The 24,752-nt window shown below is 39.3% G+C and overlaps 2 protein-coding genes across 5 annotated transcripts in view; one reads left to right on the forward strand and one right to left on the reverse strand.

Moving 5' to 3' along the window:
* LRCH3 (leucine rich repeats and calponin homology domain containing 3) overlaps window positions 1–21,819 on the forward strand; it is a 147,772-nt gene extending 125,953 nt beyond the window's left edge. Inside the window, exons 23-24 of the transcript XR_009262123.1 lie at window positions 4,591–4,710; window positions 21,323–21,819. The gene's annotated coding sequence lies outside the window, so the exon portion shown is untranslated. The remainder of the gene's footprint in view (window positions 1–4,590; window positions 4,711–21,322) is intronic.
* IQCG (IQ motif containing G) overlaps window positions 1–24,752 on the reverse strand; it is a 54,009-nt gene that overhangs the window by 4,021 nt on the left and 25,236 nt on the right. For all 4 annotated transcript variants that reach the window (XM_058731063.1, XM_058731064.1, XM_058731061.1 and 1 more), the window contains 3 exons: window positions 18,126–18,207; window positions 11,247–11,408; window positions 9,665–9,739 (listed from right to left, as the gene is read on the reverse strand). In XM_058731063.1, coding sequence (XP_058587046.1) covers window positions 9,665–9,739; window positions 11,247–11,408; window positions 18,126–18,207 — 319 coding nt within the window. The remainder of the gene's footprint in view (window positions 1–9,664; window positions 9,740–11,246; window positions 11,409–18,125; window positions 18,208–24,752) is intronic.

Here is a 24,752-nt window from a genome sequence, read left to right on the forward strand (position 1 = left end):
GACATTTATACAAAACTTGTACCTAACAGAGAATACACATTCTTTTCAAATACCCATGGAATATTCGTGTAACTTGAGCATATATTAAGCCTAAATAAGGGCTCAACAGATTCCAGCAGGCACGAATCTTACGTTTTACATTCTGAGACCACAACGGAAGACAGTAGGAGTGTAGACCTCAAAGTGTTGCCATAAGCAATAGAAAGACAGCCTAGGGGCACCTGGGTGGCTCAGTCAGTTAAGCAACCAACTTGATTTCTACTCTTGCTTTTGGCTCAGGTCATGATCTCAGGGTCATGAGATCAAGCCCCCCATAGGGCTCTCCGCTGACAGTGCAGAGCCTGCTTAGGATTCTCTCTCTCGCCCTTTCTCTGCCCCTCCCCCACTCTCTCTCTCTCAAAATAAACTTTAAAAAATGTGTTAACAAGGGTTAGAAAGATGTTAAAGACATGACTGCATCAAACTGCTATGTTCTGCCTGCTTGGGATTCTCCCCCTGCCCAGCCCCTCTGCCACTCATGCACGCTCTCTCTCAAAGTGAACTTTAGAAAAAAAAAAAAGAAATACACTTTTAAATAACTCATGGGTTAAGGAAATAACAAATTATAATGCCTATAATTTATTTAAAGGCGTGAAAAAGGTAAGGTGGATTAATGGAGGAAGGATGTATAGATCTGTGATGAAGCAAGAAAAAATGTTAATGGTAGAATCTACCACTACTGGGTGGTCACTGTAGAATTCTTTTAACTCTGTATGTTTGGAAATACTAATAATAAAATGTTGGGGAGAAATAAATAAATTAGAAATTATTTAGAAGGGAAGGGGCACCTGGGTGGCTCAATTAGGTGAGTATCCAACTCTTGATTTCGGCTCAGGTCATGATCTCTTGGGATCTGTGAGATCGAGCCCTGCATTGGCCTTTGTGCTGACAGCATGGAGCCTACTTGGGACTCTCTCTATACCTTTATCCCTGCTCCTGCCCCACTCGTGCTCATGCACGTTCTATTTCTCTCTCTCTCAAAATAAATAAACACTTAAAAAAATTATTTGGAAAAAAATGACAACGTAAGCATTATGTATCAAAACCTGTATACTTCAGCCAAACAGTAGTCAGAAAATATGTTGGGTTACATGCGTATAGTAGAAAATAATAAAATTTGAAAATAGGTGAATTGAGCTTTTAAGAAACTAGACAAAGATTAGCAACATAAGCTTGAAAGAAGTATAAGAAAATAATTACTGAAAATTAAAGCAAAAACCAATGTGAAAGGGAAAAGATTTGTTCAATAAAGCCAAAAGATAGTTTTTGTGAAGACCAATAAAATGGTCAAAAGTTTGACAAATCTCAGCAAGAAAAAGGGAGAAAAGATACAATTTTTAAAAATAAAGATGAAAATAACTATAGAAATAAAGGAAAATTTTAAATTGTAAGAGACTTTGGAGCATATTTTTATACTAATAAATTTGAAATGAATGTTTAGATAAAACAAATCATTTCTAGGAAGGCATAAGTTACCAAAAATGACTCAAAAAGAGACTCTTTACGTGAAAACATCAATAATCATTTAAAAAATTTAAAAAGTAGCCAAACTTCTCCCCTTGAAGATGATACCCAGACAAGACTGTCTACGACTAAAGTTTACCAAAGTTTGAAGGAACAGATAATAATCTATTTGCTTTATTTATATTTTTAGGTTTCAGAGCATAAAAAGATAGAAAGCTTCCCAACTCAAGCTGCTAAACTAGCATAACTGATAGCAACATAAAGAACACCAAAAAATAAATCCAAAGGTCAACCTTGTTTATGGAATATATAAATACAAAATAAAAATCTACAAATCAATCTAGCAGTCTGGTAAAAGAATAATATATTAAGAACAAGTAGGGTTTAACCCAAGAACTTATTTATTTTTTAAAAGAAATTTTTTGTTATTTTTGAGAGAGAGAGAGAGAGAGAGAGAGTGTGTGTGTGTGTGTGTGTGTCTGTGTGTCTGTGTGTCTGTGTGTCTGTGTGTGAACAGAGGAAGAGGCAGAGAGAGAGGGAGACACAATCTGAAGCAGGCTCCAGGCTCCAAGCTGTCAGCACAGAGCCCAACGGGGCTCAAACTCATGAACTGCAAGATCGTGACCTGAGCAAAAAGTTGGATGTTTAACTGACTGAGCCACCCAGGTGCCCCTATCCCAAGAATTTAAAAATGACTCAACATCAATAAATCTATTAATATATTTTACTTTATTAAAAAATTAAAAGCCCGTATCATCTCAATGGATGAAAAAAATCCATCTCATAAAACTTGAATACTCATTCTAGATTTAAAAAAAAAACAAACTCAGCAAGACCAAAAGGAAACTTCCTTAACTTGATAAACATTTATCTACCATAAGCCTACAGGATACACTTCATACAATCCCCATTCATGCCAGTTATCAATTTATTGCCTCTCAACTCTAAAATGCATCCTTCACCAGCCAGTTTTGTCAACCTGGATGCTTGCTGTAAACAGTTCTTTTTTGCCAGCTGGCATAATGCTAAATTTTGTCAGTAGAGGTCGCTGGAGGGACATGAGGGAGGGAGCTGCTCCTTGATTCCACTGTGCTTCATCGTTTGTTCCTGGGGCAGGGCTGGCAGTAGCATGTGTGTGGGACACTTATGCCACTTGTTCACCAACAAGTTTTGTTGGTACAACAGGAGGATTCTTGCTTACCAATCAGTCCACAGTTCCTGCTTGCCAGCTTTATCCCACTAGCTATGATCCTGCTCTGACCCCAGGCAACAAAGCAAACATCTCTGTTTATTTCTTCCTTGGATACTGTCCTTCAGCCCTAAGATGTTCTTTAGAGTTCTCTTTTATCCTTTCTTTGTAGCCAGTCCCTTATTACCAGTTAATGATTCTTTTGTTAAGTGTTCCCTGCTGAAATTACTGCTGTGGTTTCTGTCACCTAACTGAACCATGTTACAAAATTGGTACCAAAAATAGTTTCTCTCCCACCTTCTCATTCATACGTCTTACTAAGGCATCCAAAGTCCTTGCCAATTCCTGTTCATCAGATACAATCAACATAACACAGTGGACAACTACAATGCTTTATAGAAAGTCAAAGCAAGCAGTATCTCTGCAGACCACATTATAGCAGAGAACAGGAGAACTGACATGGCCCTGATGTGAGCCTGTGAGGGTGTACTGTTGGCCCTGCCAGGTAAAAGCAAATTACTTCCGGAGGTTTTTTCACACTGGTTTAGAGGCAAAGGCTTTGTTCAAGTTAAGGTTAATAGGTGCCTACCAAATGCCAGTGGCCTTCGAAGAAGTTCTTCAGTCAAGATACTACATCTGCAAGTGTAGCTGCAATTGGAGTCATCACCTGATTACACTTAAAGCAGTTCACAGTCATTATCCAAGATCATGCAGCTCTACCGGCTACACAGCTGAGTTAAATAGGAATGTGATAAGCATCACTACCTCTGCTTCTTTCAAGTCTTTTTTTGTTGGCACTGATTTCTGCAGTTGCGGCAGGGGCACAGCATTTGCTTATGATTTACTATGCTGGCAGAGAGGGGAAGTTCCAGAGACTTCTACTTGGCCCTTACTACCATAATGGCCCTTACTCCATAGGTCAGAGAGCCAATGTGGAAATTCTGTCTGTTGCCAAGTATGTCTACTCCAATTATACGTTCAGTAACTGGGGAAATAACCACAGAGTGGATCCACAGAACAAGTGGGCCCAGAGTCCATCAGACTTAAGACTCCATCTATCACCTGAGCACTATAATCCCTCATTTTGAGTAGGGACCATTTGAGTGCTGTTTTGGGTTCTCAGGAGTTAATATCAGTTCAAAGCCAATGCTCAGTACTCTGAAAAAATATGGATATTTTCTTTTTTCCAGTGCATAGTAACTCTAACAAATAGCCACAGTTCCCTTTGAGTAAGTAGGCTTAGAGGAAGATTCGCAGTCTATGCCTGCAGTAATGCTGCAGAGTTCATCCTCAGGGGGACCTGTCCCCTTCAATTAAGGGGCTTTGGTCTTTGAATTGACTTATATCTGGAAATCAGAGGAAAAACCATGACTCTTCATTGTGGTGGTTCAAATCAGGGTTTTGGCTACTAGACTTGGACTTTCTTCTGTTATATACATCAAGTAATTCTTTATCAGGCTACTCACCAATTTTGCTCTTAGGGATACCATGATTAATTAGCCATTGCTAAATATCCCTATGGGCAAAGGCATTCTGATTTCCAGTATATCCTTGCTACCCTTCATGGTAAATGTGTTCACATGTCTTTAGCAGGGAAGTGCTGTCAGATGTCCTCTGGCACTCCAGGGCCCCATCATCCCCACTGAAACCAGAGAAGCCACTTCAATGATGACATCACCCGTGATCTTACCTGGCCTACACAGGAAAGCAACCAAAGACCTTTCTGAGGACATAGGTGCTCCCCTCACTAATGTATTTCTCAATGCCTTCGTATAGGAGTGTCTTCTAGGAAGAAATGTCTCACAGAAACTCGTTACAGGTATAGATAGGTGTTCAGTGACAGATTTGTAGATCACACAAATTCACTCTGCTATTCCTATTTCTCCTCCAAATCATAGCAGGGAAGCTCCAGCATCTCCACCTCATTAAATGTGGGCCATTGTTGAATCCAAGTTTAAAGCAACTGTTAAAAGTCACCTCCAGCTTCACAAGCTATCACACTGAATCCACAATCTCTAGTAGGTATATCCATATCAAGGAACATGACTCAATCTAGCATTATATTCTACCCTCCTTGGTCTAACACCCTTAGAATCTATTCCCAAACATGTCTCCCAGGTTTCTGCCAATATATATTAGCAAAGTCTCGTAATTTGTTAGGTGTATAAGCCATTTCCTTCTGAATTATAGTTATCCGAGTTACCTGTATCCCTGGAACTTGCTGAGATTTGACTCTAGTTATGGATCCTGGGACAATAGGAGTGATTTGTGCTGGGTCTTGAGAGTGAGCATCTGCCTCAGATGAAGTTATTACCACAGCATTTTCAGGGAAAGTAAAACTAATCTCCTCAGACCCTGGAGGGCATACTACTTCCACTGGTAAGGCAGGCTGAGTTATTTGGGGGTTCAAGATTATCAATTACATCTGAATTCATCCAGATATTCCCATTCCAAGTTTTGGGGCCCCATTATTTCCCAACGAATGCCCTAACTTGCACATGAGAAATGTGGCATGCCCATGAACTCATGTGCAATACTGACTGAAATACCATTAAAACCAAGAATAGAAAAACAGTGCCCATTATCACTACTACTAATCAACATTACACTTGACACTCTAGCTATACAATAAGCCACAAAATGGAAACAGACATATATTTGACTGCAGTCAAAAAGATTTCTACCTAGAAAATCTAAACAAATCAACTGAAAAACCATTAAAACTAATATGAGAGGACATAATGAATCTACAGCAATATGCAAAAATGAATAGCCCTTCCATACACCATGCATTTAGAGATATATAAGAATGTTTACCATTGTTATAAAGCAAAACTTGGAAACAACCTGGATGTCCGCAGTCAGAAGAATGGTTAACTAAATTTTGATATGTCCCTCTATGGGATATTATATAACAGTTGTACTTCTATAGGAAACATTAAGACAAAGTAAATTTTTTTTAATTTTTTTTTTTAACGTTTATTTATTTTTGAGACAGAGAGAGACAGAGCATGAACAGGGGAGGGGCAGAGAGAGAGGGAGACACAGAATCTGAAACAGGCTCCAGGCTCTGAGCTGTCAGCACAGAGCCCAACGCGGGGCTCGAACCCACGGACCGCGAGATCATGACCTGAGCTGAAGTCGGATGCCCAACCGACCGAGCCACCCAGGCGCCCCAAGACAAAGTAAATTTAAAAAAAAAAACAAAAAACAAACAGAATCTTGAGTAATATATATACTATGATATCATTTATGTCACAAATATAAATAAATAGAAGGATAAATACTAAAAACATGTAAGTATTTAGGTACATACACAAGTATGTATATGAAGGAAAAAGATGTGGAAGAAATCTTGGAATGAGGAGTGATTAAGAGAGCTTTCACTTTTTAAAATCTATGTTTCAAATTTTATTTACTTTTTTAAATATTTATTTATTTAGAGAGCGTGAGCAGGGGAGGGGCAGTGAGGATCCCAAGCAGTCTCTGTGCTATCAGCTCAGAGCCTGACACAGGGCTTGAACCCACAACCTGTAGCATCATGACCTGAACCGAAATCAAGAGTTGGACACAACCAACTGAGCCACCCAGGTGACCCTGTGCTGTTTCAAATTTTAATTGAAAAGTATTTATATATTACTTGTGTTATTGGGCTGAATATCTAGGAAACACTGACTTCATCCATCCATTATCCATCTATCCACCAACTCATCTGATTATTAAACACGTGCTAGCTATGCATCTAAGAGTTGAACAGGTAACATGACACATAATCTTTTTTGTTTTGTTTTGTTTTTTGAGAGAGAAAGAGAAAAAGGGGGGAGAGAGAGATCCATATTCTTTTTTTTTTTTTTTTTTTTTTTTTTTGAGAGAGAGAGAGAGACAGAGAAAGGGGAAAAGAGAGAAGATCCAAAGCAGGCTCCACACTGTCAGCACACAGCCCAAAGTGGGGCTCGAACCCACAAACTGGGAGACCATGACCTGAGCCGAAATCAAGAATCAGACACTCGACTGACTGAGCCACCCAAGTGCCACCATGGTACATAATCTTAAATTGCTGGGGTATAAAACCCTGTTCCTAAGAGCCTACCAATTTTTTTTTTTCAGTAAAGTCCTGTGAGATAGAATCTATAAATTCTATTCTTTCACCACAAATTTGGCACTGTTTACTGAAAATCCATTAGCTTTCTCAAAGGCAGACTGAATCTTTTTTCCTTATTCATCCAACAGAGATATTTTGAAAAACTCCACTCATCTTAGTTGATTATTAGTATTATAATTATTAATTAAAACCATTTCGGTCACATATAGTTCACACAAGAAGAAATAAGATGAATAAGTAAATATATGAAAAAATGGTCAATTCTATTAGCAAAAGAAAGTAAAATAAGACAACTCATTAAATTAGCACTTTAAAAATATGTAAAATGTCTAGTGTGGTTGAGGATACCTTGAAATTAGTGTCAGCAATTCACATTAGTGATGGTAGTGTAAATTAGAATGTATTAGCAATATTTATCAAGAGTCACAAAATACCAGTCCCTGCACATAGATCAGTGGAACATAATAGAAAACCCAGAATTGGACCCATAGCTATATGGTCAACTAATCTTCAACAAAGCAGGAAAGAATACCAAATGGCAAAAAGACAGTCTCTTCAACAATTGGTGTTGGGAAAACTGGACTTTCTTACACCATATACAAAAATAAGTTCAAAATGGATGAAAGACCTAAATGTGAGACAGGAAGCCATCAAAATCCTAGAGGAGAACACAGGCAGCAATCTCTTTGACCTCACCTGTAGCATATTCTTATTAGACACATCTCTGGAAGCTAGGGAAACAAAAGCACGAAAGCAAAAATGAACTACTGGGACCTCATCAAGATAAAAAGGTTCTGCACAGAGAAGGAAACAATCAGCAAAACTAAAAGGCAACAATGGGAGAAGATACTTGCAAATGACATATCTGATAAAGGAGTAGTATCCAAAATCTATAAAGAACTTATCAAACTTAACACCCAAAAAACAAATAATCTAGTTAAGAAATGGGCAGAAGATATGAATAGACATTTTCCCAAAGAAGATATCCAGATGGCTAACACATTAAAAGATGCTCCAAATCACCCAACATCAAGGAAATACAAATCAAAACCACAATGAGATACTACCTCACACCTGTCAGAATGGTTAAAATTAACAACACAGGAAACAACATTTGTTGGAGAGGATGTGGAGAAAGGGGAACCCTCTTATACAATTGGTGGAAAGGCAAACTGGTGTTTTCTACTCTGGAAAACAGTATGGATGTTTCTCAAAATGTTAAAAATAGAACTACCCTATGACCCAGCAATTGCACTACTAGGTATTTACCCAAAGGATACAAAAATACTTATTTGAAGGGGCACATGCACCCCCAATGTTTTTAGTAGCATTATCAACAACAGCCAAATTATGGAAAGTGATAAATGGATAAAGAAGATGTGGTATGTATACATTGGAATAATATTCAGATATCAAAAAGAATGAAATCTTGCCATTTGGAATGATGTGGATGGAGCTAGAGTGTGTTATGCTAAGTGAAATAAGTCATTCAGAGAAAGGCAAATACCATATGATTTCACTTCTATGGAATTTAAGAAACAAAACATATGAACATAGGGGAAGGGGAAAAAAGAGAGAGGGAAGAAAACATAAAAGACCCAGACTTAGGGTTGCTGGAGGAGAGGTGGGCAGGGGATAGGCTAAATGGGTGATGGGCATTAAGGAGGGCACTTTTTGTGGTGAGCACTAGGTGTTGTATACAAGTGAAGGATTACTACTAAATTCTATTCCTGAAACCAATATTACACCACATGTTAACTAACTAGAATTTAAATAAAAACTTTAAAAGAATAAAATAAAACAAGAGGCAAAAAACAAAAAAACAAAACAAAATACTAGTCTCTCTGACATAATACTCTCATACTTGAGATTCACCTTTAGTAAATAATTGCAATGAAAGAAAACAGTTATTTGGGCAAAGCTTTCATTACTGCATTATAGATAATAATGAAACCTTGGAAATAATATAAATATCCCAAATGAAGGGTAATAAGTAAACTATGGCATGACCATTCAGTAGAACATTATAAAACTATTTTAAATTATTTTATGAAGATAATGTAATAACATGAAAAAATGAGTGAAAAAGCGATTGACGATTAAAAAAATCTTCCCATTGCCATGTAGTATTCCATTGTGTATATAAACCACAGTTTCTTTATCCATTCATCAGTTGATGGACATTTAGGCTCTTTCCATGATTTGGCAATTGTTGAAAGTGCTGGGATGAGCACTGGGTATTGTATGGAAACCAATTTGACAATAAATTTCATATTAAAGAAAAAAATCTTCCCTCAACTAAGAGTATGTTATTTTTATAATTTTAAAAGTCAGTAAATTTTATTTTAAAATTATGACTATGAGGAATCTAGGAGCAAATTTTATAATGCTAAATGATAAAGGCAGAAGATAAAATATTTAACCTGTACTCAAATTACAGCTTTATAAAATATTCATTTATATGGATAACTGTGAGACAAGACATGGGCTACAATTCATTCACTAGGCTGGTAGAATTATGGTTGATTTTTTACTCCTTAAAAAATTTCTTTCCGGGGTGCCTGGGTGGCTCAGTCGGTTAAGTAAGCCTCAGGCTCAGGTCATGGTCTCGCGTTTCATGAATTCGAGCCCCGCATCAGGCTCTGTGCTGACAGTTCAAAGCCTGGAGCCTGCTTCGGATTCTGTGTCTCCCTGTCTCTCTGCCCCTCCCCTTCTCACACTCTGTCTCTCTCTGTCTCTCTCTCTTTCTCAAAAATAAATAAACATTTAAATTTTTTTTCTTTCCTTAAAAAGATTTTTTTTGCCACCCTTGATTTTTTTGTAAGTGGAACACAAATAAATCAGAGGACAGAAAACTTTTGGTGACCTACCTGCTGCTCCTTTCTAAGGAACATTTCAATTTCCATATGAATCCGATTCTCTTCTTCAGTTTTCAACCTTAGTTTCTGTGAAAATAAACCAATATCAGGAATTCTTGCCAGTAGCATTTGGAATGAGAAGTTCTCAAGATTAGACTTGTAGCTGTGACAGTATTTCAGGTTTTCTTTACCAACTGGAGTCCCAAGAATCCTACCACATCACTCTGGGGCAGCAAATCAGTTCCCTTTAACCCAATTTGTGTTCATGGATGGTGCTGAGCCATGTGTTAGGCATTATGCTGAACACATGCCAGTGTCCAGGACATAAGAACCATAATCCAGTTGCCTGGAAAGTGATGTCATTTAAGGAGAGAAAAATGTTTCAAGGGCACACTGTTCTTCGGCCTAAAAAAGGAAATTCCAGAGTGCAAGAAGTTTGCAGTCAGAGTCATATACCACACCCATCGAGGAAGTTTTCAAATAAGTGAGGGACCAGAGAAAGCAGTCCTCCTGAACATGGATGACACTACTAATGTTTGCTCCTTCTCACCTACCTATTGTTCTTTTAGTCATTTAGTCTTCCTTTTCTAATGAGGGTCTACCCCTTGTTTGTTTCTCCTGGTATTTTTCCAGTGGGATTTCCCATCTCTAAAATTTAGGTTTGAATGAATCTCAGCACGCTTGATTTTATATTTCTTTCTCCTTTTTTTTAAGTTTATTTATTTATTTTGAGAGAGAGAGCATGCGTGTGTGTGTGTGTGTGTGCAGAAGTTGGGGAGGGGCAGAGAGAGAATCCCAAGCAGGCTCCATCCTCTGTGTCAGGCTTAATCTCACAAGAGCCGAAATCAAAGGTCATGAAAGCTTAACCAACTGAGCCACCCCTTGATTTTATATATATGTTTTAATGTTTATTTATTTATTAATTTTTTTAAAAAAAATTTTTTTTTCAACGTTTTTTATTTATTTTTGGGACAGAGAGAGACAGAGCATGAACGGGGGAGGGGCAGAGAGAGAGGGAGGCACAGAAGCGGAAACAGGCTCCAGGCTCTGAGCCATCAGCCCAGAGCCTGACGCGGGGCTCGAACTCACGGACCGCGAGATCGTGACCTGGCTGAAGTCGGACGCTTAACCGACTGCGCCACCCAGGCGCCCCTGTTTATTTATTTTTGAGAGAGAGTGAGAGAGAGTGTGTGGGAGCAGGGGAGGGTCAGAGAGAGAGAGAGGGAGACAGAGGATCTGAAGTTGACAGTGTACAGCCCCATGTTGGGCTTGAACTCACAAACTGAGATCGTGACCTGAGAGGAAGTCAGATGCTTAACCAATTGAGCCATTCAGGAGCCCCGATTTTATATTTCTTAATGGGGGATAAAAGGTACTTGTTGGGTAAAGAAGGCAGCAGCAAAAACTCACAATAAGTATCTTGTTTTGGGGCGCTTCATTCTGTTTTTATTTTTAATCTCAAATGTGAGAGCTGCAGGAAAGATAGAGCAAAGATCAACAGAGGAGCCCTTCCTCCTCTGTTAGGTGAAGCAGTATGAGGAGTGACAGCCCAAATGCCACCTACTGTGTTCATTCTTAATGTAGCAGTGATTACCTCTATCTCTTCCAGCAAGAGCTCCTCTGTTCTGTTACATTTCTTCTGGGTCTGGGAGATCTGCAGCTCAGTGTTTCTCTTCATATAGCGATTCTCCAGGTTGGTTTTTGCCTTCATCTCTTGCAACTGGTCCTTGAGGTGAGCAATATATTCATTCCGACTCTGTAGAGGTAAGACCAGGCTTCTAAATTAAAATATATTCTACTTCCATTCAGTTTAGCCAGTGGCTAAAGCCTACCTTCTGTATTTATAAATCAACAAGGAACTGGATCCATTTTTCTGCCATCTCACTACAGGAAAGTTAGCCAATAATCAGGGATAGTATAAATGAAAATGAAAGATAAGTTAGCACCAGGACTGTGAGATTCTTTCCTAAGTACACTATTTGGTATATATCTTTGTATCTACAAAGATTTCCCATTACTATCTCATTGTGGGAGAAAGAGCAACTGGTCTACATGATCAAGAGAACTGTCTTCCCATGCAAGCCCTCAACAGCTATGGTAACCTGGCCAAGTCAGTTAAACTCTCTAAGTCTTACCTTCTATAACATAAAAGCATTAACATCTGCCTTGCCTGGTATATCTTAGCAAGTGATTATAAGAAACTGAATGGAGGATATATGAAAATTCTTTGCAGGTCACAAAGTGCTTGGCAATTTTAAGGTTTCAATATTCATTAAAAAAATATTCAGGGGCACTTGGGTGGCTCAGTCAGTTGAGAGTCCAACTCTTTTTTAAAATTCTTTTCGTGTTTATTTTTGAGAGAGAGCGAGTGACACACACAAGCAGGGGAGGAGCAGAGAAAGAGGGAGACACAGATTCTGGAGCAGGCTCCAGGCTCTGAGCTGTTAGCACAGAGCCTAACACAGGGCTCAAACCTACAAACCGTGAGATCATGACCTGAACCAAAGTTGGACACTTAACCAACTGAGCCACCTGGGTGCCCCAAGGGTCCAACTCTTGATTACAGCTCAAATCATGATCTCAGAATTGTAGGATCAAGCCCCATGTCAGGCTCTGCACTGGGCATGGAGCCTGCTTAAAATTCTCTCTCTCTCTGCCCCTTTCCCTGACTCATGTGCTCTCTCTCTCTTTAAAATAAATTTTTTAAAAAAATTCATTCAGTATCATACTAAGTTAAACAGTGGAGATCTAATAGACATGGTCCTTGCCCTCATAGACTTTACCATCTAGTGATAGAGATGTGATTAAAAACAAACTTTTTGGGTGTGCCTGGGTGGCTCAGTCAGTTAAGCATCTGACTTTGGCTCAGGTCATGATCTCATGGTTCATGAGTTTGAGCCCTGCATCAGGCTCTGCACTGACAGTGCTGAGCCTGCTTTGGATCCTCTGTCCCCCTCACTCTCTGCCCCTCTCAGCTTGTGTTTTCTCCCTTTCTCTCTCAAAAATAAATATTTAAAAAAAAACTTTTTGAGCGTGTGGCAGGCTCAGTTGGTGGAGCATGTGACTCTTGATCTTGGGGTTGTGAGCTCGAGCCCCACATTGGGTACAGAATTACTTAAAGATAAAATATTTTAAAAACAAAAGCAAAAACATTTTTAAAGGTGCAAGGTATGTAAACTTTTCTTAAGGTGCAAAACACTGTTAAAGAATAGAGCAACATTTTCTCATGAGAGAAAATAATAAAGGAGACCTACATTAGATTGGATGGTCTAAAAAGGATTCTCTGGGGCACCTGGGTGGCTCAGTCAGTTAACCACTTGACTCTTGATTTCAGCTCAGGTCATAATCTCATGGTTCATGAGTTCTAGCCTCACACTGGGCTCTGCACTGACAGGGTGGAGCCTGCTTGGTATTCTCTCTCTCCCTGTCTCTCTCTGTCCCATTAAAATGTAAAATATGTACATTTTAATACATGTATATAAAAAATAAATAAGAAGAATTCTTTGAGAAAAGAATGTTAAATCTGACACATGAAGGGTAAGTATGTATGTCACATGAAAAGTGGGGTCAAGGAAGATTCTTAGAAAAAGGAAAAATAAATGCCCAAGTCTTGAGGCACAAAAAACCTAGATACATTCCAGGGACTGAAAGAAAACTCTAGAGACTATCCCAGCAACAGTTGAGAGTGGGACAGGATGAGATTGGAGAGGTAGGTAAGAAGGAACCATGCGGGACCTCAGGCTCTATTAAGTTTGAATTGTATTCCAAGTGCCATGGGAAGTTTTGGGAAGGTTTTAGTCAGGGCATAACATTTCATTGTTTGAAAAGAATCAGACACATCATGAGTCATTTCACAGAGAGATGATCAGTTAGCTGACAGCACAGCAAACAAACACAACTAGTAATAAAAATGCACTGCTTTATCAGAGATCTCAGTTTCTCTAAATACCAACCAATTTTAGTCTTACCACGTAAGCTGGGCTGAGTAAATTCTAAGTATTAAAAGAAACAAAGCAGAAATCGGTCAAGATCATCCACAATAAAAAACAAATATAGTTTAAAGGATCATAGGCCCCTCCGGGTGCCTCGGCAGGTCTGTGGGGTTGAGCCCCACATCGGGCTCTGTGCTGACAGCTCAGAGCCTGGAGTCTGCTTCAGATTCTGTGTCTCTCTCTCTCTCTGCCCCTCCCCTGCTCACACTTCTCTCTCTCTCAAAAATCAACACTTAGAAAAAAAGAAAATAAGCTGTAATTTAAAAAAAACCCTTTTTTTAAAAGTAAAATAAAGGCTCATAGGCCCCTAAAATTAGTCAAAAAGGAATTCTTCAGGTCATTTTGTCTGACTTCTTGGTGTAACTCTATGGAATCATTCCAATTATAGAGCAGTTATTCCACCTGTATCAAAGCCACTCCAAAGAGATGAGTATCTCTGGCAGAGAATATGTTACAAGGCTTAGCTGATAACACATCTCAGTGCTTTTTAGTCTCTTAAAAGTTGTGGGCAATTAACCTAAGACTTTCCTCAACTGTAAAACCCTGCCAGTGCCTCATGCCACTTAGCTACTCAATAAATGTTCATTAAATTAATTTTAAGAGAGTTCTTTTTGGCTCACTTTTTCCCTTCCCTTCTTTCTACACTCTCCTCCCTTCTCCTCTTTCCCATTTCACTTTTTTCTTCCCTTCTAGTTCAAACTGTATGGAAGTCAACAATAAAGTTTGGATTTCTAGGAAGACTTGAGTTAAAGTGAAATGTGATGGTGTCACTTCTTCATCGGCTGTTATCTTTATACCTATTTAACCACTTAGACTTTCTTTGAGACCCTGCTTATACACCACTTAAATCCATAAAACCTTTTCCAGAAAACCTCAGCCACATAAATAATTGTGCGTTTGTTTCTCACAGAATCTAACAGTGTTGAACACTTAAGTATTCATTAAATAGCATCCGTACAAAAATATACTTTCAAAAACTCAAGAAAATGTTCTCATCAGTTTTCTTTATCAAATTGAATATTAAGTCTTTTAGGGTAATAATATGAAGATCAGAAATGCAGAGTTAAAATTCTAGGAGTTTCTGCCTATGGCAAGCAAAAGGTATTACATTATGTAACTTAATAAGGTCATACAACATTGGTCTACAATTATACCGTGCCAAGTAAAAGGCATCTGGTTTTAATGCTGTTGCTGTGGGCCTCTGATTATTCCCTCCTGTATTACTGTTCTGCACAACTTGTGGCCTCCTATGGTGAAAGTATGGAAACAGAGGAAGATATAAAATCTTGACAGTCTAGTCATGGTAAAATCATGATCAAGGCACACTAACAAATGAACTGAAATACAATTCCATTTCTGCATCTTCTTAGTATGCAAAAAGGAGGCAGCCTAGAAGCAGTGGGTTACAGGCCAATTGTCATGAGTTATATGAATGCCTTTTAAGATTCTCACTAAGAAAAGATCTGCCCTCACCACAACCCACCAGCATAACCCTGGTTGTCCATGGCGTCTGCAGCCTTCCCCATGATCAAGGTCTGTGGACTGATGCACCATATTTGTGGGTTTTTGTAGCAGACCAAACTTTAGTCAGAAATCCCAAAACTGCCTTCAGATCTGTACTTTTAATCTGAATTCAGAGGAACATGATTTAGAAATGGAAAGAAGCAGTCAACCAATTATAGTTAATAAGGCTCTGATGGCTGCCACAATATTGTAAGCCAAAGAATTTTAATGGTAGTGTCCGTTTTCATAATTGAACACAAAGCAGAGATGAGAGTATGGTTCCTGGAATTTTTGGAAGCTACTGTCTGGAGAAGTTGGAACTTGTGTTACCCCTTGGGCTGCTGCTTTGGTTGGATGGAAAATTGCAATGTGGTCTATTAAAGTGACAGAAGCCACTGGAAAAAATACAATTCTGTATTAAGTTAACATATATATTTGTTTGTCTGTCTGTGACCAAGAACAGTGGCTGATTCTGTAACAGTCTCTGAATAACTCTAAGCTCTGAGCTATACAGAGTCACCCATTCTAAGATACAGACGAAATATAATCAGGTCCAAACTTCAAAAGTTTCAGGCTCCAATTCCACCCATTACTTTCATTTCCATTTCAACTATTCCCATTTCAATTGTATCAATTTCCTCTTTTCTTTCCTTTTGTAATGAGGTTTCCATACACCTCATTGTCTTGACAGATCTCTTTTGAGTAAAACCCTTCAAATGTAATGCCTAACTATACATGATATTATAAATGTATAACTACAACAGAGGACAGCGAGTATTTTTCCCCTGTTTTATAAATACTCTTTGGTACCACAAATTGCAGTAATCAAAACAAAGAGGAAGCACTTCAAATGATTTTTACAATATTGCATGGTCATGATTGTTAGGGCTCTATTTTGTCTTTGTTCTTGAAAGATATATTCAATGGGTATAGAACTTTGGGGGGGAAGATAAGGGCTGAAAATCTCATAAATTTTGTGAAAGACACAAATTTACATTTTCAGACATCTCAGCAAAACCCAAACAGGATAAATATGAAGAAATCACATCTACAGCGAAATCCAAACAGAATAAATAGGAAGAAAATCACATCTAAACACAGTATAATCAAATTGCTGAAAATCAAAGATAAAAATGGAAATCCAAAAGGGAACCCATTATATACAGGAAAACAATGACTTGAATGACTGCTATCTTCTCAAAACAAATAATGGAGGTCAAAATATAGTGAATATCCTTAAAGTACTGAAAGAAAAATCTGTCAACCCAAAATTCTATACCCACTGAAAATGTCTTTCAAGAACAAAAGCAAAATAGACACATTTCTAGGTAAAAGACAAGATCAGGTGCTTTCAGAGTGGTATGGCCTTAGACCTGGGAAAAACAAAAGTAAGAGGACTTATTGGGGCACATAGGTGGCCCAGTCGGTTTAAGCTTCTAACTCTTGGTTTTGGCTCAGGTCATGATCTCATAGTCATGAGATCCCACATGATCCCTCCCACATGCTCTCTCTCTCACTCTCAAATAATAAATAAATTTTTAAAAAAATTAAAAAAAAAAAAAAAAGAGGACTCGTCTACAGCAAACATGGATTGCAAGAAATAGTAAAGACATTTCTTTAAGCTGAAAGGAAATGACACCAGGTGGAAACTTACTGATAAATATCAGGGTAAGTAAGACAATTATTTTCTTCTTAATTTTTAAAAGCACAATAATTAAGGGAAAAAACATTTTTTTGTCTTGTGGTCTTGTGTCTTGTGTAATATATATAATGTATATATGTGTTACATGTATGACAGAATAAAGGTGAGTGGTGGGGAAGAGGGGAACAGTGGAACTATATGAGTGCAAGGTTTTTACATTTTATGTGAAGTGGCGCAGTATTGATGCTAAACAGATTATGAAAAGGAATCCCTAGAGCAACTATATATCTAAAAAATACAAAGAGGTATAGGTAAAAGGCCATTAGGTAAATTAAAATCAAAATCTAAAAAAAAAAAACCAAGTAATCCAAAATAAGCCAAGCCGTGAAGGAATGAGCCCAGGGCGTGGTGCTGAAAGTGCTTACAAATTTTAACAGCAGTGAAATCGAGCAGGCTGTGCAGTCACTGGACAGAAATGACACTGACTTGCTAATGAAGTACATTTATAAAGGCCCACAGAAAATAGCAGTACACTGTTATTCCAGTGGCATGAAAAGGTATTAGCAGTAGGAGGATGAGGCTCCATTATAAGAGTTCTTACAGCAAGAAAGACTGTTTAAAAAAACAAAAAACAAAAAAACAACCAAAAAATGACTCATGTGACCTTGAGGAGAATTTTGGATGCACAGGCTGATGAAGAAGGGACTGACAGTGGGCCACCTTCCTAGGGACTCCCAGCTAAACTATTTCAGGACATGCATCGTCTGAAGTGTATTTTATTTTCAAGGTGGAGGGAGAAATCATCTGTTTCCTAAATCCTTTGCAAGATCTGATAGTCTATGCCTTTGTCCACGAGTAACACAGAACTGATGTAACTGTCTACTGGAGTGGCTGGCTAGCATTGGTCACGTGTACCTGTGGGCTCTGCCTATTTAAAATGGGGGAAGGACGATGTGGGCAGGTACAGATCTAAGGGCTGTGGTAAAAGGGAGAGCTTATTTTTTTTGAAGTAGTAAAGCCTCAAGGGTTTGTGCAGACATCCCATCTTTCCAGAGAAGATGGCTTCTCTTGGGTTCATTGAAAAGTACCTGCTGTATCAATAAAGGTCTTGGCTTATTAGGAAGGAAGGAAGGAAGGAAGGAAGGAAGGAAGGAAGGAAGGAAGGAAGGAAGGAAGGAAGGAAAAGAGAAAAAAAGAAAAGAAAGGGAGAAAGAAAAAGGAAAGAAAGGAAGGAAGGAAGGAAGGAAGGAAGGAAGGAAGGAAGGAAGGAAGGAAGATGGCTTTTACATAGCTGTTTCAGCTCAGTGACTTTTGGTGTTGGCCAGGTAATTCTTACCTGTACCTCAGCTTGCCGTTCTCTTTTGAGGTTAAGTAGCTGTTTTTGAAGAGATCTTATCTGTTTTCTTCCTTTTTCCTCCCTAGAAGAATTAAGAATGATTTGTTTAGAGAGGTGTTACTCAAACTCTAGTGTGCACAAGGATCAACACTAATCTTAAAAAACAGATTTCTGGGCTCTACCCCAGGATGGGGTCCTGGGATTTGCATTTCTAACAAGCTCTCAGATGTTGCTAATGGTACCGGTCCATGGAACACACGTTTAGTAACACTTTACAAAAGACTGTGATTTGTTTTAGTAAACCAGAGGAGGATGTTTCTGGTTTATGTGTTGGATCTAAAATAGCTACTGCTGAGAAAAAGCTAAGTGGAGGAGGAACAGGAAGAGGAAAAAGAAGAATCCTTTCTATTCTGAACACTTCACATATCCTTGCCTCACAATAACCTTAGAAGGTAGTCTCTATCATTTTCCCTATTTTACAGAGGAGGAAAGTGTGGCTTACAGGGCTGAGGTAACTGGCTGTGGTGAACATTAGAATGTGCCTTACAGATCTCCAACTACAGGGAGTATAAGTGAAAAGGGTCCCAGTTCTAGGTCCTGAAATCCTTCATTACGTGTGCTCTAAGGCCACACTGCCCACTGACTGCTCCCTGCCAGTGTTTGAGTTGGCAGGGATACTAAGTCAGGCCCTTCCTGGGAGACCTGAGACTTCTCTGATGGTTGTTGACTTTATTTCAAGGATCCACAATGACCTTGCCAAACCATCCTTAGAATGCAAGGCATTTTCTTCCACCTAACCTTCCCTCTCCTTCACTTGGGGTCAGTTCAGCATTGAGTCTAAAGATTCCCTCCACATTTTCTCTCCCACAGGTGTTTCCCCTGGTAAAATTTTCACATGAATAATATCATCTTGGCATCTCTAAGAAGACATGACTGACACACTTGCCAAGGTCACACTAATGGTAGATGGCAAAGGAGGATTCAAATTCAGTACCTATCCAAATGAGAACTTAACTACTTTTTGTTACTATTTGTGCTCTGAAACAGAATTCTGCTTATCTCCAGTATTCCCACTATTTAGGTTTAGAGAAAAACAAAATAACAAAACAATATAAGAATAAACAAAACAGGGGCACCTGAGTGGCTCAGTCAGTTGAGCATCTAACTCTTGATTTCCACTCAGGTCGATCCCAGGGTTGTGGGATCGAGCCCCTTCATGGGGCTCTGTGCTGAATGTGGAGCCTGCTTAAGATTCTTTCTCTCTCCCTCGGCCCCTCTCCCCCACTCTCATGCTCTCTAACAAAAAATTTTTTTTAATTTTTAAAAAGAATAAAACAATATAAGAATAAACAAAACAAAACAAAAACTGTCTTAGCTCAGGCTGCCAATACAAAAATATCAGGCCGGATAGCTTATAAATAACAGACTTCATTTCTCACAGTTCTGGAGGCTGTGAAGTCCAAGATCAAGGCACCATCATATTCGGTATCTGGTGAGAACCTGTTTCCTGATTCACAGATGGTCATTTTCACTTGCATCTTTATATGATCGAAGGGGAGAGGAAATTCTTTGGGGTCTCTTTTATATAGACATTAATCTCATGGTACCTAATCACCTCCCAAAAGTCTGACCTAATATCATTACATTGAGAAGCAAGGGTGCAGTACGCAAACATTCAATCTGTGGACACAACTAAAAACAACCTTACCACTAAATAGCATCTACATAAGCATTCCTACTCAGGAATGTTTATAAAGCATGTACTTAACTAGAATTTTGAGACTGGGATTGTCATTTGCCAAAACAAACTATAGATTATGTACTTCCCATTTATAGATTACGAGAAACAGGTAAGAAAGATACAAAATGTTTATCCCTACTAATAAATTCAGAACCCCAAGGGCAGATTCAGTTAAACAAAAAAACAAATGTCATTTATGATGGAAACTAGAAATTAGTGGAGTAGAGCCTTCAAAATTATGAAAGAAATGATTTTCAGTCTAAAAATATGTACCCAGTCAAATTACTAACAAAGTATGAGGAAAAAAACATATTTCACACATTTAAGATCTTAATATATTTAACTTCCATGCACCCTTTGTTCAAGAAGTTACAGAAACATATGCTTCAAGGGCGCCTGGTGGTTCAGTTAGTTAAGTGTTTGACTTTGGCTCAGGTCATAATCTCACAGTTTGTGGGTTCAAGCCCCACGTCAGGCTCTGTGCTGACAGCTCAGAGCCTGGAGCCTCTTCAAATTCGGTGTCTCCCTCTCTCTGTTCCCCCCTGCTTGCATTCTGTCTCTCTCTCAAAAATAAATAAGAGATTAAAAAAAAAAAAAGACATGCTCCAACAAAATGAGGGATTAACACAAAAAAAGAGGAAGAATGGAAGTCTAGAAAACAGGATCAAAAGGAAATCTCAGGATATGAAGGCAAGGCCCAGTACCATAGCAATGCTGCAGGCCCTGGGAGCAATGGCAACAAATAAGAGAGAAAGAACAGAAGAAAGTCTCAAAGTGGGGGAAAAAAGGGAAGACTTAATGTGTATGACTACACTTAGAGAGCTTTCTATTGAAGAGTTGGGTGCTGGATTCGGAACAGAAATGTCAAAACAGGCAAACAAAAAAATGGCAAAATTTAACTCCAGGAGAAAAAAAGCTATTTAAGAAAGAAAATTTAATCATTATATATACTGTGTGTCCCACCTATGAACTATTTACACATCATCATCATCATCATCATCATCAAAACATTAAGTATTAATTCAACCAAAAATTGGGCTCTAACTATTCTATGGGCATAGAAAAAACTCAATAGATTACATCTAAAATTATATTCCCGGCATCCAACTCTTGATATCTTGATATCGGCTCAGGTCTTGCAGATGTGACATCAAGCCCCATGCTGGGCTCTGTGCTGAGCAGAGTCTGCTTGAGATTCTCCCTTCCTCTCTCTCTCTGACCCTCCCCTGCTCACGTGCACACGCACGTGTGCTCTCTCTCTAAAAATAAATACACTTTAAAAAGTAAAATAAAAATTCTATTTCCACTAGTGTTGTTTACCATAAAGAAGAAAATGGGCCAGTGTGAGAAATAAAAAATGGTATACTACTAATTTGAATGTAAATATTTCTTATATTTACATTTATTGGCCTCCCATGTGTCCCCTTCAGTGAACTGTCTTTTCCTATCATTTTAGATATGCCATGGCAAAGGATGTCTCACCTCTCTGGATCAGACTACACTTTGATTCATCATCATGATGAAAAGAAATTTCAGCACACTAAGAGACCAGTTAGCCCACTTTCTTTACTCTATCAAAAGCAATGCCCAATTAAAACAGCAATGATACCACTCACTGAATAGAATGTCAGAAATCCAAGATTTACAACAACAAATAATGCCAAGGACGTGGAGCAATACGAACTCTTCATTCATTGTTGGTGAGCATGCAAGAGTCAGTTTGGCAGCTTCTTAACAAAACTAACCATACTCGTATCATAACAACCCAGCAGTTATGCTCCTTGATATTTCCTCAAATGAGTTAAACATTTATGTCCACACAAAAACCTGTACATAGATGTTAACAGCAGTTTTATTCAATAATTGCCCAAACTTGGAAGCAGACAAGTTGTCCTTCAGTATGTGAACAGATAAACTGTGGTATATTCAGACAATAAAATATTATTCTGGGGACACCTGCGTGGCTCAATCTGCTGAGCTTCTGACTATTGATTTCAGCTCAGGTCATGATCCCAGGGTCGTGGGATTAAGCCCCACATCTGGCTCTGTGCTGAGTGTGGAGGCTTCTTGGGATTCTCTCTCTCTCCCTTTGTCTGTCTCCCACTCTCTCTCTAAAATTAAAAAATATATAGACAGGCTGGGAAGATGGCGGCATAGGAGGACGTTGGGCTCACCGCGTCCTGCTGATCATTTAGATTCCACCCACACCTGCCTAAATAGCCCAGGAAACCACCAGAAGACTAGCAGAACGGATTCTCCAGAGCCAAGCGTAGATGAGAGGCCCACGGAAGAGGGTAGGAAGGGCAGAGAGGTGGTACACACTACGCAGACTGGCGGAGGGAGCTGGAGTGGAGGGGCAGCCCGCGGGCAAAGCCGAGACCTTGAGTCTGGCTTGCAAAAGTGGAGGGGCCAGATGGAGTGTGTTCATACAGCAAGTGGGACTTAACATCTGGAAGATTATAAGCTAACAGCTTATAATTTTGGCTGGAGGACAACGGGAGGGAGAGTTGCTGAGCCCCGGACGAAAGAGCGCAGCCTGGCAGGGAACAAAGGCGCTCGCCAGCGCCATCTCCCTCACCCATCCCCCAGCCAAAATCCCAAAGGGAACCAGTTCCTGTCAGGGAACTTGCTTGCACCTCTCAAACACCAAACGCTGTGCTTCTGAGGATCCATCCCTCCGGCTGCAGGTCTGACTCCCTCCCGGTGCCACAGGGCCCCTCCCGAAGCGGATCAACGAAGGAAAAGCAAGCTGAGCCTGCCCCTCCCGCCCCTGTGCACCTTGCTGATCCACCCCAGCTAATACGCCAGATCCCCAGCACCACAAGCCTGGCAGTGTGCAAGTAGCCCAGAGGGGCCACACCACCCCACAGTGAATCCCACCCCTAGGAGAAGGGAAGAGGTACACACCTGTCTGACTGTGGCCCCAGCGGTGGGCTGTTGGCAGACATCAGGTCTGACTGTGGCCCCACCCACCAACGCAAGTTATTCAAGACAGCACAGGGGAAGTGCCCCGCAGTTCCGCACCACTCCAGGGACTATCCAAAATGATAAAACGGAAGAATGCCCCTCAAAAAAACCTCCAGGAAATAATGACAGCTAATGAACTGATCAAAAACAATTTAAACAATATGACAGAAAGTAAATTTAGAATAATAGTCATAAAATTAATCGCTGGGCTTGAAAACAGTATAAAGGACAGCAGAGAATCTATTGCTACAGAGATCAAGGGACTAAGGAACAGCCAGGAGGAGCTAAAAAATGCTATGAATGAGCTGCAAAATAAAACGGAGACGACCACAGCTTGGATGGAAGAGGCAGAGGAGAGAATAGGTTAACTAGAAGATAAAATTATGGAAAAAGAAGAAGCTGAGAAAGAGATAAAAAATCCAGGAGTATGAGGGGAAAATTAGAGAACTAAGTGATGCACTAAAGAGAAATAATCTACGTATAATTGGTATTCCAGAGGAGGAAGAGAGAGGGAAAGGTGCTGAAGGTGTACTTGAAGAAATAATAGCTGAGAACTTCCCTGATCTGGGGAAGGAAAAAGGCATGGAAATCCAAGAGGCACAGAGAACTCCCTTCAGACGTAACCCAAATCGATCTGCACGACATATCATAGTGAAACTGGCAAAATACAAGGATAAAGAGAAAATTCTGAAAGCAGCTAGGGATAAACGTGCTCTAACATATAAAGGGAAACCGATAAGACTCGTGACGGATCTCTCTACTGAAACTTGGCAGGCCAGAAAGGAATGGCAGGAAATCTTCAATGTGATGAACAGAAAAAAATATGCAGCCAAGAATCCTCTATCCAGCAAATCTGTCATTTAGAATAGAAGAGAGATAAAGGTCTTCCCAAACAAACATAAACTGAAGGAATTCATCACCACTAAACCAGCCCTACAAGAGATCCTAAGGGGGATCCTGTGAGACAAAGTACCAGAGACATTGCTACAAGCATGAAACCTACAGACATCACACTGAATGTAAATGGACTAAATGCGCCAACCAAAAGACCTAGGGTATCAGAATGGATAAAAAAACAAGACCCATCTATTTGCTGTCTACAAGAGACTCACTTCAGACCTGAGGACACCTTCAGATTGAAAGGGAGGGGATGGAGAACTATCTTTCATGCTACTGGAAGTCAAAAGAGAGCTGGAGTAGCCATACTTATATCAGACAAACTAGACTTTAAATTAAAGGCTGTAACAAGAGATGAAGAAGGGCATTATATAATAATTACAGGGTCTATCCATCAGGAAGAGCTAACAATTATAAATGTCTATGCACCAAATACAGGAGCCCCCAAATATATAAAACAATGACTCACAAACGTAAGCAACCTTATTGATAAGAATGTGGTAATTGCAGGGGACTTTAACACCCCACTTACAACAATGGATAGATCATCTAGACACATGGTCAATAAAGAAACAAGGGCCCTGAATGATACATTGGATCAGATGGACTTGACAGATATATTTAGAACTCTGCCTCCCAAAGCAACAGAATATACTTTCTTCTCGAGTGCACATGGAACATTCTCCAAGATAGATCACATACTGGGTCACAAAACAGCCCTTCATAAGTATACAAGAATTGAGATCATACCATGCATACTTTCAGACCACAATGCTATGAAGCTTGAAATCAACCACAGGGAAAAGTCTGGAAAACCTCCAAAAGCATGGAGGTTAAAGAACATCCTACTAAAGAATGAATGGGTCAACCAGGCAATTAGAGAAGAAATTAAAAAATATATGGAAACAAATGAAAATGAAAATACAACAATCCAAACGCTTTGGGATGCAGCGAAGGCAGTCCTGAGAGGAAAATACACTGCAATCCAGGCCTATCTCAAGAAACAAGAAAAATCCCAACTA

Source organism: Neofelis nebulosa, chromosome 5, assembly GCF_028018385.1.
Source record: "Neofelis nebulosa isolate mNeoNeb1 chromosome 5, mNeoNeb1.pri, whole genome shotgun sequence".
Taxonomy (NCBI): domain Eukaryota; kingdom Metazoa; phylum Chordata; class Mammalia; order Carnivora; family Felidae; genus Neofelis; species Neofelis nebulosa.